This window comes from Odocoileus virginianus, chromosome 17, assembly GCF_023699985.2.
Source record: "Odocoileus virginianus isolate 20LAN1187 ecotype Illinois chromosome 17, Ovbor_1.2, whole genome shotgun sequence".
In the NCBI taxonomy this organism is placed as follows: Eukaryota; Metazoa; Chordata; class Mammalia; order Artiodactyla; family Cervidae; genus Odocoileus; species Odocoileus virginianus.
This window is the reverse complement of record NC_069690.1, coordinates 59,326,585-59,340,280: the sequence shown is the minus strand read 5'-3', so window position 1 is coordinate 59,340,280 and position 13,696 is coordinate 59,326,585. Positions and strand designations below refer to the sequence as shown.

Genomic DNA, 13,696 nt, shown 5'->3' with positions numbered 1-13,696 from the left:
CCCTTGACACCTGCCCGTCCTCTCCTGCTCTCCTTCGCTTCTTAGTGTCCGGACTAGTAATTTCACATCAACCTTCCAGTCCCCCAAACAGAGCTAGAAGTCTGCTAAGACAGATCAGAGAAGGCTTCAGCATGGATGAGCAGGACTTTGTGTTGATCTGGTGTGAGAGGAGAGTGTAGCTACCGGGCAGGTCGTGTTACTGAAGACAGAAGAGGAAGCACTCAGTTTGTGAGAGAAGACACCGAGCTCAGGTTTTAGAAGTGAAAATCTCAGCTGCCTCTGCGACAATGTTCTTTAGAGCCAGGCACCTGGCACCTGGAACGTCATTTCAGAGGTGGGGAGAGGAGGCCTGAGAGTAAGTGACGGGCCTCAGTTTACGTGCCGAGGCCAGGGCTGGAGCAGGTACTGCAGCTCTGGGCTTTCCAACCACCACTACTCACACCAAGGATGGAGAGCAGTCGGTCTGGACCAGTGGCTGGGCAATCTGGAACCACCAGGATGCTCTCAGAGGCAAGAATGAGCCACTCCACACTATTAACATAAATGTGGTAAAGACAGAAACCGTCTATGAAGATTTCACACAGACCCACCAAGATGAAAAGTAAATGATTAAAGAAGGTAGGTTTGGAGATCCTTTCGAACCGTGATCCTCTATCTTCTATTTACAGAGACAAAAGTACACCCCCAAATGGTTAATATTTAAGCACATCAATATTTACAGCTCCCTTTTAGGAGAGGAAAGCCGCTTTGGCAGTGCCAGTGTGACCCACCCGCGATGATTCCCCCAGTGCTCATCTTGTTGTCGGGTTTTCTCTGCCATGTTGCGATTGCAGGACGAAGTAAGTACTCACGGCTTTTGGGAAAAAAAAATCCAGTCCTGGGCTTCCCTGGTGACACTAGTGGTAAAGAACCTGCCTGCCAATGCAGGAGACATGGGATTGATCTCTGGGGTGGGAAGATCCCCTGGAGAAGGAAATGGAACCCACTGCAGTATTCTTGCCTGGGAAATCCCATGGACAGAGGAACCTGGGGGGCTACAGTCCATGCGGTCAAGAAGAGTCGGACATGACTGAGCGCATACCCAACCCTCTGGTAAATGCTGGGGGCCCACAGGGATTAGCTAAATTCCCTTTAGGATGGATGCTGGGGAGACTGGATTGGTGCTTATTGTTTGATGGAGCCATGCTTAAACTCCTTGGCAAGATACTTAGCTCCTTTAAGCCTCAGTATGCTTGCCTATGAAATGGGGATAACACATCTATCTCTTTTAAAAGCTGGTGAGATTAGCTGGGGTACGACATATGTCAAGTATTCGGAGCAAAACTCAGTGTAAGTATTTTGGTAGCATTAAATGTTTTTCATTTGTGTGGGCCAGCTAAACTTAAAAAGGCAAATATGGGTTTCTCAACCAACTGCTTTGTGCTGTTTCAGCCTGCCCCAAGCCAGATGAGGTACCATTTTCCATGGTGGTTCCACTGAAACAGTCCTATGAGCCTGGGGAGCAGATAGTGTTCTCCTGCCAGCCGGGCTATGTGTCCCGGGGAGGGATCCGGCGGTTTACGTGCCCGCTCACAGGACTCTGGCCCATCAACACGCTGAAATGCATGCGTAAGTCAGCCTCCTTCCGCAGTCTCCGCGCATTCAGACCCTGCACGTGGCGGGGAGATGACCGGCCTTGTCCAGCTCCGGGTGCAGAAGACCAGCAGAGCTGCGGGGCGGGGGGCGGTGGAGGCAGGGGTGGGTTTCCTGGGAGGGGAGACTGCGGACAGTCAGCGCTGTTTGCCGGAAGCCAGGAGGACAGGGCGGCAGAGGATGAGCTGCTTAGACGACATCATGACTCAACGGACACGAATCTGAGCTGATTCCGGGAGACTGTGGTGGACAGGGAGCCTGGCGTGCTGCAGTCCATGGGGTCACGAAAGGTCGAATGGGAATTAGCCACAACAACTGGGATTAGCTAGGGGAGATTTTAAAAAGAGACTTGGTATGATAAAAGGAGAGGGAAGCACTGCAGATGTGAAAAGAGAAGTGGATATGATATCACAAATTATATTTCTAATAAAATACAAACACTATATTAAATCAATGTTATGCATAATATATACAATATTATGCATAATATATATATAATATTATGGGGCTTCCCAGGTGGCTCAGTGGTAAAGAATCCACCTGCCAATACAGGAGACTCAAGAGATGCAGGTTCAATCCCTGGGTCAGGAATTTTCCCTGGAGAAAGAAATGGCAACCCACTCCAATATTCTTGCCTGAGAAATCTCATGGACAGAGGAGCCTGGCGGGCTACAGTCCATGGGGACGAAAAAGGGTAGAACACTACTGAGTGACTAAACAACCTCAACAGAGTGAGCATTTAGACTGTTCGATTTTTGTCATTGTAACTAACAGCTCTAATGTGCAGGGGCCTCCCTGGTGGGCCAGGGGTTCAGACTCTGCGCTTCCACTGCAGGGGGCATGGGTTCTCTCCTTGGTTTGGGAACTAAGATCCTGCATGCTGCATGCCCCCCCCACCAAAACAAACAAAAAAACAAGAAGTGACAATACAATGGACTCCATAGTACATGTGTCATTTAGGTTATTCTGAGTTAACTTCTGAGAATAGTTATCAGTAGTGTCACTGGTTCAAAAGATAGAAATGAGTTTAAACATTTTTATTAACAGGAAATTCTGTAACTAGAAATTGATGCTTTTATCTTTAAATCACAGCCAGAGTATGTCCTTTTGCTGGGATCTTAGAAAACGGAACAGTACGCTATACAACGTTTGAATATCCCAACACTATCAGCTTTTCCTGCCACACCGGGTAAGGACTTTTGGCTCACAGAGGTTGTGCATTCCTGCTCCCTTAAGCTGAACATCAAGGCTGGCCCCTATTTTATTTCTAGTCTTTAGGCTGGACTTGCTGAATATGGATCACTGAATAAAAATCCACAGTGGAGTTGGAGTGGGGTGGAGAATACAGCAGTTGGTAAAATACAAAATTGATGCTCTATCTAATTTTTCTGCACCTGATTAGCTACTTATACGAGGAGTATATTGAAATTATTGAAGCTGGGTGATAATTCTTTATAATCTCTGGGCCAAATCTTGGCTTAGGGGTTAAAGTATTCTAGTAGTCAGACTTGGGCTTTAGGCTAATTTGATGGACTGTGACCTAGGTTCACTGGTAAAGAATCTGCCTGCTAATGCAGGAGACGTGGGTTCGATCCCTGGGGTTGAGAAATCCCTTGGAGAAGGACATGGCAACCCTCTCAGTAATCTTGTCTGGGAAATGCCTTAGACAGAGGAACCTGGTGGGCTAGAGTCCATGGGGTCGCAAAGAGTCGGACATGACTAAGCGCCTGAGCACGAAGTAGAGGTGAATTCTGTGGAGAAGGCTGAGGGTGGTGGTGTAGAAACGCCCTCCTCCTCCCCAGGACCGCCTCCCCAGGAGGAAAGCATGTCTGGAGGGACACCGGCTGGTCCTCCTCATGAGCAAAGACCACGGGTGACCCAGGCAACAGCCTGCTGGCCATCAGGTCGGGCAAAAGTTCACCAGGGATCCTTGTTTGTGATGAGAGATTAAGAAATACTGTGAGTGAAAGAGAAATGCAGTCCTTTAAACTGAAAGACCAATTTATTAGGAGGTTCTTGATGCGTGACCTTGAACACTTTGTCTTCAAGGACAATGGCATATTTATAATGTTGATAGACTGCGTTGACAGCCCAAATTATTACACATTTGGGCCAGCAGGCTCTCAGAAAATGAGTATTAGAGGTGACTCAGTATGATTCACTTTTGTGACCCCCGAAAAAGAGGTGTCTTGGATTGGAAGCCGTTACCCTGACTAGCTGGTTGGAGACCAGGGGTTTGGGGACTGGAGGCGGGGTGGGCCTCCACACCCAGCGGTGATGGAACCCTCGCATGCTTCAGCAATTGCCCTGCAGGCCCAGGCTGGGAGGCTTGCTGAGCCTTAGAGGAATTTAAGCCTCTCAGGAAAACAGTATGGAAAGATGGAAAGGAAGCAATACTATTTGTCTGCAGCACAGCTTGATGGGAAAAAAATTTGAAGTGCCAGGGGTGGATGACTCTATAATTTAAGGGGTTCAATTTTCCCTCTGCAGGTTTTATCTGAAAGGAGCTAGTTCTGCAACATGCACTGAGGAAGGAAAGTGGAGCCCAGGCATTCCTGTCTGTGCCCGTGAGTGTCCGGGTCCAGCTCTAGGAGGGTGACCGCTTGGTTGGCCTGGGACGTTCCTGGTTTTACCAATACTACACCCTGAAACCCCTCAGTCCCAGCTCCCTAAGATGGTCGCTCACCTGTTTTGGGACTGCTCATCCTGACGTCTTCTTAAAATGATTTTATTGATTGATTTTTTGTGGCTGTGCTGGGCCTTGGTTGTTGCGTGGGCCTTTCGTTGCGGCGAGTGGGGGCTCCTCTCTGGTGGCGGTGCACGGGCTTCGTTTGCAGGGGCTTCTGTCTAGACCACAGGCTGCTGGGCGCACCAGCTTCCTTGCCCCGCAGCACGTGGGAGCTTCCTGGATCAGGGATCGAACCCGTGCCCCTGCATTGGCAGGCGGATTCTTTACCAAGGAGCCACCGGGGAAGCCCCATCATGGTCTCTTACTCTGGAAGATGAAGCAGCCCCTTTGGAGTGACACACCCTAACCCTAGCTTTGAAGCTCTAGATCACTTAGGTCAGGATGGCAGCCCACTTCTGAGTCCCTGCGTGAAGCTACTTGTGCAGGCTCCACACAGAGAGAGTACAAAAGCAGGAGGTATTCAGCGGGAGCAAACAAACCTGCATTAGCACCAAGGTGTCACTCAGATGTCACTGACTTCTTGTCATCAGCAGCTATTGCAGGATGCTGGCTTGGTGAGGTCCTTCACCAATTCTGACTCCGAGAAATGTCTTCAGGGTAGCATTTCCTTCCAAGACGTTTGGTCACCTAAGCAACATGGTCTTGTAACAGGCAAATCAGTGATGGCAAAACTTAAATTCCCTTCATTTTTCAGTTTTCTGATTGGCTCAGACATCTGATTTTCTGATCACATTTTCTTCCCTGGCTTCTCCAATGGACTGTGGTTACCCTGGCATTTGATCAAATTTTGCATTATCTCAAGTTAATCTTTGGATTTTTTCCTTTCTGTAAAGAGCATTTTGTTTAAAAATGACTCAACTACTTCCATTCAAATGACAGTTCTTTCTTTCTTCAGCTATAACCTGTCCTCCACCACCCATACCCAAGTTTGCAAAACTCAGCGTTTACAAGCCGTTGGCTGGGAACAACTCCTTCTATGGCAGCAAGGCAGTCTTTGAGTGCTTGCCACACCACGCGATGTTTGGAAGTGACACCGTTACCTGCACAGAACATGGGAACTGGACGCAATTGCCAGAATGCAGGGGTAAGTGCGATGATACGGCAAAGCAGTCATGGGAGTGCAGGGTCTCCCTGTTGAAGAGGACTGCAGATTCCACTCTCCCGGAGGGTTCTGAATGGCCTTGTTTACCGTGGCCACTGCTCTGTGCCTGGGCCTGAGGGTACCGGGTGACGGAGACCTGGCTTATGGCTCAGGGTGATGAGAGGAGGCGCAGTGGACAGTCTGGAGCAGCCTGGGAGAGCTCCTGGGAGGAGGACGTGCGGGTGCAGTGGGGAACAGTGCAGGCATGCCGCAGGAAGCGGGGGAGCTGGGGAGGGGACAGGGAAGAACAGGGCCTGAGCATGGACAGATGAATGTCACAGTGAGGTTGCTGAAGAGACGCCTGGATTAAACTGGGAAGTCCAAAGAGATCAGGGCTTCCCTGGTGGCTCAGTGGTAGAGAATCCTCCTGCAATGCAGGAGACCTGGGCTCGATCCCTGGGTCGGGAAGATCCCCCTGGAGAAGGAAACGGCAACCCACTCCAGTATTCTTGCCTGCGAAATCCCATGGACAGAGGAGCCTGGCAGGCTACAGTCCATGGGGTGGCAAAGAGTCAGACATGAGTGAGTAACTAAAGCTTTCACTTTACTTTTGAGAGATTTAAGGTGAAAAACCGGGTTGCAGTCAGATCAATATAAACTTTTGTAGTTTTTACCTAAATTTAAGAATCACAAGAATATTCAATTTAAAAATATATATGAAAATTCTCTCTCCTTTAATTGGACTCATCATTGCTATATTTATATTTATTGACCATGTGGCATGTGGGATCTTCCCCAGTCAAATATCGAACCCATGCCTCCTGCACTGGGAGCATGGAGTCTTAACCACTGGGCCATCAGGGAAGTCCCATTACTATCTGTGAATCTGTCCACTGCATAATGAGTAGGCAGATTGTAGAATTTACCGTGCATTCGAGGAGTGATGCTGAAGACTGCTGCCTTCTCCCACAGTGGATAGTGCAGACGTCTGCTGAATGAGTCCAACAGAAGTACTTTTTAGCACAGGGGAGCTGGTGCTACACCTAACACCTAGCACCTTTTGGGGGACTCAACTCAGGGCTAGACACTGGTCTCCTGCTGTTTATGCATATGTCATCTCATTTAATTCTCCCAATTAGTGGATTCTTCGTGGGCTCTTTTTTCCTTCTTATTTTCAGCTGTTTACATTGATATGTCAGCCATCAGCATGTTGTGACATGCTCTCTCTTTCTTTCTATAGACATGCTTTTGCCCTGAATCTTCTGAAAATAAGTTATGCCCATCATGACACTTACCCATGGACACGTCAGCAGCATGAACATCCTGATAGCAGTGAGATTCTCCTATGTTATCCCTGTACCCAAGATATTTAACGTGCTGGAATTACTAGCGATAATAATGTGGACAACTGTATACAATTAGCAATGTTTGTTTCATGTGCAAATTGCCCCACCTGATCCAGAAGTTCCTTCACACACACGTCTTGTTCTCTGTGAAACCCAGTCGTGAACCACCCCCCTGTCTGGCTGTCTCCTTTAGTCCTGTAGTTATGGATGATCCTCTGCCTTTTCAGTCATCTTTCATTGATGTTTATGAAGAGTGCGTGCTGGTTGTCTTTAGCAGTTTCCGGAATGTGAGTTTGGTGGCTTATTTACTCATGATTAGCCTCAAGTTAACACTCTTTAAGAACGCACCCCTCAGCAGAAGGCACGAGGTGTCAGTCATCCACGGCCAGGTGTGCTGCGATCCCGTGGCCAAGGGGGCACACCCCTCTTCTCTTGGTGAAAAAGCATCTCTTCCTCTTTGGAATTAGTACGCAGCCTGTGGTGGTAGTTTGAGGCTATGTGAACACCCACTCCTGAGCAGTCATTTCGGCGTCCATTGATGACCCTGGACTCAGTCAGCTGAGTCTGGTGGTTGCGAAGTGGTGGCTTTCTAGTGTGATCTGTCCTTTGATATTTATTACCTGGAATTCTTCTACGGGGAAAAGTTTTTCTTCCATGAACTGTTTCTCTTTAGTTTCATTATAAACTCATACATTCCTTTGTTCTCAATTTGTGGAAGAACCAAAACTGATCCGAGCAGTCCAACTCCGAATTTTGTACTCTCTTTTAAAAAATCCATTTTATTTATTTGGCTGTGCTGGGTCTTAGCTGCAGCACGTGGGATCTTTTAGTTGGAGCATGTGGTATCCAGTTCCCTGACCAGGGGTGGAACTCGGGAGCGTGGAGTCTTAGCCTCTAGACCAGGGAAGTCCCTGGATTTTGTATCCTTGAACCATCGCATTAGACTGCCTTCCAAAAGCTCTGTGCTCCTCCATCCAGCCTGGTTTTCTTTAGTGTGGTAAAGAGGGGACGACAGAGGATGAGACGGTTGGATGGTATCACTGACTCAATGGACATGAACTTGAGTAAACTCCGGGAGATGGTGAAGGACAGGGAAGCCTGGCGTGCTGAGTCCATGGGGTCGCAAAGAGTTGGACAGAGTTAGTGACTGAACAAGAGCAACAACAAAGAGGGTTTGGATTTAGGACTTTCCCGCCGGGGGTCTTCAGAAGGCCAGGGAGCAGCACCACTTTTCCCCTTCGTATTTCATGCTGGCTTCTTGTACAGTCTGAAGACAATCATAAGAATTACGTTTAACATTTAAAATCCAAATAATGGTGTTCTACTGTGCATGGAGGGAATCTTTGTGTTTTAATTTCATGGTCTGTTGATTGAAAGAGACAGACTTTTCTTTTGTTCAAACCCACCATCTTAGACAATGCGCAGATGAAGTTTGCAATAAATAATACCTTGTGATTATACGAAAGCCCAAAGAACTTGGTAACTCATTAATTTACTTACAAAGTGTTGTTGTTTCTATTTTAATACCCAGGGTCTCACGAGGATGAGATAAAGGGGAGGTCACAGGAATCATCCAGCGATTCACTGGTGTAAGAGAGGAGCTTGTAACTATTCTGTAACCACCAGGCCCCACACTGTTTATGCTAACATGGCTTATTGCTTAAACTTTTTAGAAGTAAGATGCCCATTCCCATCAAGACCAGACAATGGGTTTGTGAACTACCCTGCAAATCCAGTGCTCTACTACAAAGACACCGCCACGTTTGGCTGCCATGAGACGTATTCCTTGGATGGACCAGAAGAAGTAGAATGCAGCAAATTCGGAAACTGGTCTGCACAGCCAAGCTGTAAAGGTATGAGATATGGGTAAGGTCTCAAACCGCCTCCAGATTCATCCAATGAATCTCCTTTACTTGCCATTTTCTTGTTCCAATCATTTACCACTTTGTTTCTCAGACTTGCTTCACAGCTACTGGGATTTATATGAACACTTCACACCTAGCAACTCTGTTTGAGATTTAAAAACTATATACTTGATTCATTTATTTATTTTTGGCTGCATCGAGTCTTGGTCTCAGCTCTCGGGAGCTGTAGTTTCGGCACGCAGGCTTAGCTGCCCTGCGGCGTGTGGGCTCGTGGTCTCCTGAATAGGAATCAGGCCCACGGCCCCTGCCCCTGGATGGCGGATTCTTAACCGCTGGACTACCAGGAGGTCCCTCCTGACTGCGTGAGACAAGCGTTTCTGTTGTAGGCCTTGATGATGTGGTGGAAGATTGTGTGGGCTTTCTACAGCCGCTTTTACGTCCTGGCCCATGACCATCCTGTTTCGCTTTGTCCTAGTCAAGACTCTTCTCACTGGGGCAAAGTCCCATCACACAGTCAAGTGAGTTCCTGGAAATGGTGATTAACTACAAACAGCAACAGGCGATCGTATGGAATATGAGTCTGGGGAAATGAGGACGGAACTCAGTCAGGAACCGTTGCTACTCTCTCCACGGGGGCCTCAGGGTCCCCCTGTATCTCTGTTTCTTCCTTCCTCAGCTTGAACCTGGCCTGATTCTGTGCCAGGACCTGTCACCTGAAGGGTCCTCACTCAGGGCATCTTTCCCCTGAGAAGCTGGTTCTTTTAACGTCACGGCTCCTTGATCTGGCCCGTGTCGTACTTATTCAGAGAGCATCAGGGGTGCACTGTGGCTCTGCTCAGGCTGCTGTGGGCTGGAAGGAAAGTGGGCAAAATGGAGAATGACTAGGTTGGGGTCCCCTTGAAGCAGAGCCTGAGACAGGGACTCAAACGCAGCTGATGTACTGAGTCTCAGGAAAAAGAGAGTGAGGCAGGTAGGATGGAGCCGGACACGGGCGCTCAAGCCTCCCTGCATCAGAAGCACCTGGAGGGCTTGTTTAAACAGTCTCTGGTTCACCGGGTCTGGGATAGGACCTGAGAAGTATATTTCTACCAGGTTCCAGGAGATGCTGGTGCTGCAGACGCAGGGCCCATGTCTGGAACAAGGAAGTGGGCTCAGCTAGAGTGTAACGTCAGTTTAACCCCCGGGGAGCTCTGGACAGGGCCACTGATGCCATGGAGAGGCGAGGGGACTTATCTTGATCCCGCTGTGAGTCTGCACAGGCTGTGGGCTGCCCGCTTCCCTGCCCCGGGGCTGATGTGCACGCTCTCCTGAGAGAGGAGGCTTCCGGTGGCTGAAGGCCGTTTTCAGAGAAGGGAGCACTTGTGAGCTGTTACCAGCCCACACTCACCTGGCTCGGGAGTGGGTGCGCCCGGTCAGCGAGTGGGAGCCGAGTGGGCGGGGGAGACTTACCTGCAACAGCAGTGTCTCTTTAAAAACGTTTTATTGGAGTATGGTTGCTTCACAATGTTGTGTGTTTCTACCGCACAGCAAAGTGCATCAGCCGTACGTATCCATGCGTCCCCTCCGTGTTTCCCCCCAGCAGGTCACTGCGGGGCACTGGGGAGACTTCTGCGCTATGCAGCAGGTTCTCACTAGTCCTCTCATGTAGAGTATCCACAGCGTGTCTACTTCAACCCCAGTCTCCCACCTCCTCCCCCCTTCCTCCCCCTCGGGAGCCCTACGTTAGTTCTCTCCGTCTGTGTATCTGATAGAAGTGCTTTAAAAAAAACAGTTATTTATTGGCTGTGCTGGGTCTTCACCGCTGCGTGGGCTTTCCCTAGTTGCTACCAGAACGCGGGACTACTAGAAGTGGACGGGGCTTCTCTTGGACGCGGCATGAGGCTTCTCACTGCGGGGGCTTCCCTTGCTGCTGAGCACAGGCTCTGGGGCCTGTGGGGGTCTTCCCCCGGCCGGGGACTGACCTCACATTGCAAGGCGGATTCTTAACCACTGGCCCACAGGGAAGCAGAGCACCCGATGCTTCTGCTCTGACCTTCTCACGTGGCTGCTCCAGGGGAAGAAAAGTGGTCCTGGAAGCCGTGGTTCACGGTCCTATTGATAAAGAGCCGCAGTTGGCAACGCTGCTGAGGCTACTCACTATGCACCTACTTAGAATCTTCTTCTCCTGGGCCATTTGTCTCAGGTCTACTCATTGAGTGGTTCTGATGTTACATTCTCTTTGCTGCTGCGGCTAAGTCGCTTCAGTCGTGTCCGACTCTGTGCGACCCCATAGACGGCAGCCCACCAGGCTCCTCCATCCATGGGATTTTCCAGGCAAGAACACTGGAGTGGGTTGCCATTTCCTTCTCCAATGTGTGAAAGTGAAAAGTGAAAGTGAAGCCGCTCAGTTGTGTCCGACTCTTAGCGACCCCATGGACCGCAGCCTACCAGGCTCCTCCATCCATGGGATTTTCCAGGCAAGGGTACTGGAGTGGGGTGCCATTGCCTTCTCCGCACATTCTCTATAAGAAACAGTAAATGAAGTCCTGTCTTGACTACAAATATTGTCTCTTTCAGCGTCTTGTAAGTTATCTGTTAAAAAAGCTACTGTGATATACGAAGGAGAGAGAGTAGCTATCCAGAACAAATTTAAGAATGGAATGCTGCATGGCCAAAAAATTTCTTTCTTCTGCAAGAATAAGGAAAAGAAGTGCAGCTACACGGAAGACGCCCAGTGCATAGACGGCACCATCGAAATCCCCAAGTGCTTCAAGGGTGAGTTTCCTGCTGGAGTGTTTAGCTGGCCTTTCCCTTGCCCTGGCCATAGTCAGTACTTCCTAAAAAAATTTCAGTTTGTACTGGGATGTAGCCGATGAACAATGTTGTGATAGCTTAAGGTGAACAGCGAAGGGACTCAGCCGTGTACATATACCTGTATCCACTCTCCCCCAAGCTCCCCTCCCATCCAGGCTGCCACGTAACGTTGAGCAGAGTCACCTGTGCTTACAGGAGGTCCTTGTTGGCTGTCCATTTTAAATATAGGTGTGTGTACATGTCCGTCCCAGACTCCCCCAGTAGCCCTTCTCCCTGTCCTTTCCGCCTGGCCACCATGAGTCCCTTCTCTACCTCTGTGAGTCTTTCTGTTTTGTAAGTAATTTCGCTTGTATCATTTCTTTCTAGATTCCACATATAAGGGACGATGTACGATGTTTTTTCTTCTCTGTCTCACTCAGTATGACCATCTCTAGGCCCATCCATGTTGCTGCAAATGGCATTACTCCATTCTTTTTAACAGTCGAGTAATTATAATTTATAATTTTATTATTGACACATAATGACTAAAAGAAGCCATGTCAGTTTGGCCACTAGATTTTTAAAAGGAGGGTTGGACGGGAGAAAACGGCAAGATAAAGCAGTAACTGCATTTGGTATTTCCTGTTTCCTTTCCAATTCTTTTCCTTAAAACTCAGTCAGGATTGTGGCTTTCTTTGATGAGTGTTAAATTACGCCATGGTGTATAATTCCAGATTATGCGTGAATAGTAATAATGACATGATTGGAATATTGAATAATAATACCACCTCTTGAGCCCAAATGATAATGAACTCACCCCAAATTACAAAGTAATTCAAGTCAGTGGTCGTTGGCTTACAGATCTAACATTTCTTTCCCTCTTTTGACAGTTCCTGGAGTTTGAAACGTACCCGTTAGAGAAAAGTATTCATTAGAGCAAAACATTGAAAGAAAGATGACATTGTGTTTGTGTGAGATAAAGGAGCGTACAACGGTCAGCAGTTAAGCCATTAGTTTCAGGTCTAAATAAATACCTTTGTTGACACAAAGGAAGAGCCAGCCAGAGGCTGAAGCTATGATTGCATCTGGGTTTAGAGATGCTTCTAGAACGTCGTCAGCCCTGTGTCAGCTGGCAGAGGACACAGCTGGGAGCAGATGAGGGAAGAGAGAGGTCTGAGAAGGGGGCAGCTAGAGACAGAGGAGGAAACGAGAGCCAGCAAACAATACCCACCTCACAGGCTTGATGACGAGAAATCTCACCCATGACATGCAGTGGGTGCTCAGTGATAAGCATGACAGTCCTCTCACTCTAATCACAAACAGTTAGAGATGCACTGCACAGATTGTCATTGTTCAAAATATAGCAGAGCCCTGGTGCGATGTTACGTACTGAAACTGACAAAAAATCCTGGAGCAGGTCGGCAGAAATAGCACTATCAGAGGGTGATTTTAAAAAGTCAGACAGAACTTGGTTAATGTGTTTCTTCAGGCTGTTCTCTCCTATAGTCTGCAGACAGATGAGCGCTGTGGGTACACTGGGCATAAATAAAGGGCTGATGCAGTTTTTTCTTTTAATCTTGAGTGTCAGAATTATACAGAACCTTTCATTTTCTCTCTTGGAAATGATTGCTTTATCTTTTCCCTGATGTTTTCTCAAATCACTTAAACCTCACACGGAATGCTTTCGTTCATATAATTAGATTTATTCTACAGGTTTATAAAATGTATTTGATTTGGCTTGGCTATTTAACAAATTTAAGAAATGATTGTTTCTCTTATAGTATTTATTTATTTTTTCTCCCCAAACAGAGCACAGTTCTTTTGCTTTCTGGAAAACGGATGCATCTGACGTAAAACCATGCTAAGCTGGTTTTCACACTGAAAATCAAATGTCATGCTTGTATGTGTCTGTCTAAGGAACCCAATGGAAATGGAAAAATAAAGTGACTGAATTTACGGTGTCAGCCATTGCCGTGTTACTCCTCATGGTAGCTTACTTTTAGTTATCTGATTTTTTGCTTGCTATCGTTCAGTTGCTAAGTTATGTCCAACTCTTTGTGACCCCTTGAACTGCAGCATGCCAGGCTCCCCTGTCCTTCACTATCTCCCAGAGTGTGCTCAAACTCATGTGCACTGAGTCAGTGATACTATCCAACCATCTCATCCTCTGCCACATCCTTCTCCTCTTGCCCTCCATCTTCCCCAGCATCAGTCTTTTCCGGTGAGTCGGCTCTTTACATCAGTTCAGTTCAGTTCAGTTGCTCAGTCGTATCCAACTCTTTGCGGCCCCATGGACTGCAGCACGCCAGGC

At 48.0% G+C, this 13,696-nt stretch overlaps 1 protein-coding gene across 1 annotated transcript; it reads left to right on the top strand.

The window, feature by feature from the left end:
- The first annotated feature begins 729 nt into the window (after positions 1-729).
- APOH (apolipoprotein H) lies at positions 730-13,349 on the top strand. Its single transcript, XM_020875658.2, has 8 exons — positions 730-839; positions 1,432-1,608; positions 2,725-2,821; positions 4,123-4,199; positions 5,217-5,405; positions 8,422-8,601; positions 11,170-11,367; positions 13,195-13,349. Exons 1-8 carry the CDS (start codon positions 776-778, stop codon positions 13,248-13,250), a joined length of 1,038 nt encoding a protein of 345 aa, XP_020731317.2. The 5' UTR covers positions 730-775; the 3' UTR covers positions 13,251-13,349.
- The last annotated feature ends 347 nt before the right edge of the window (positions 13,350-13,696 follow it).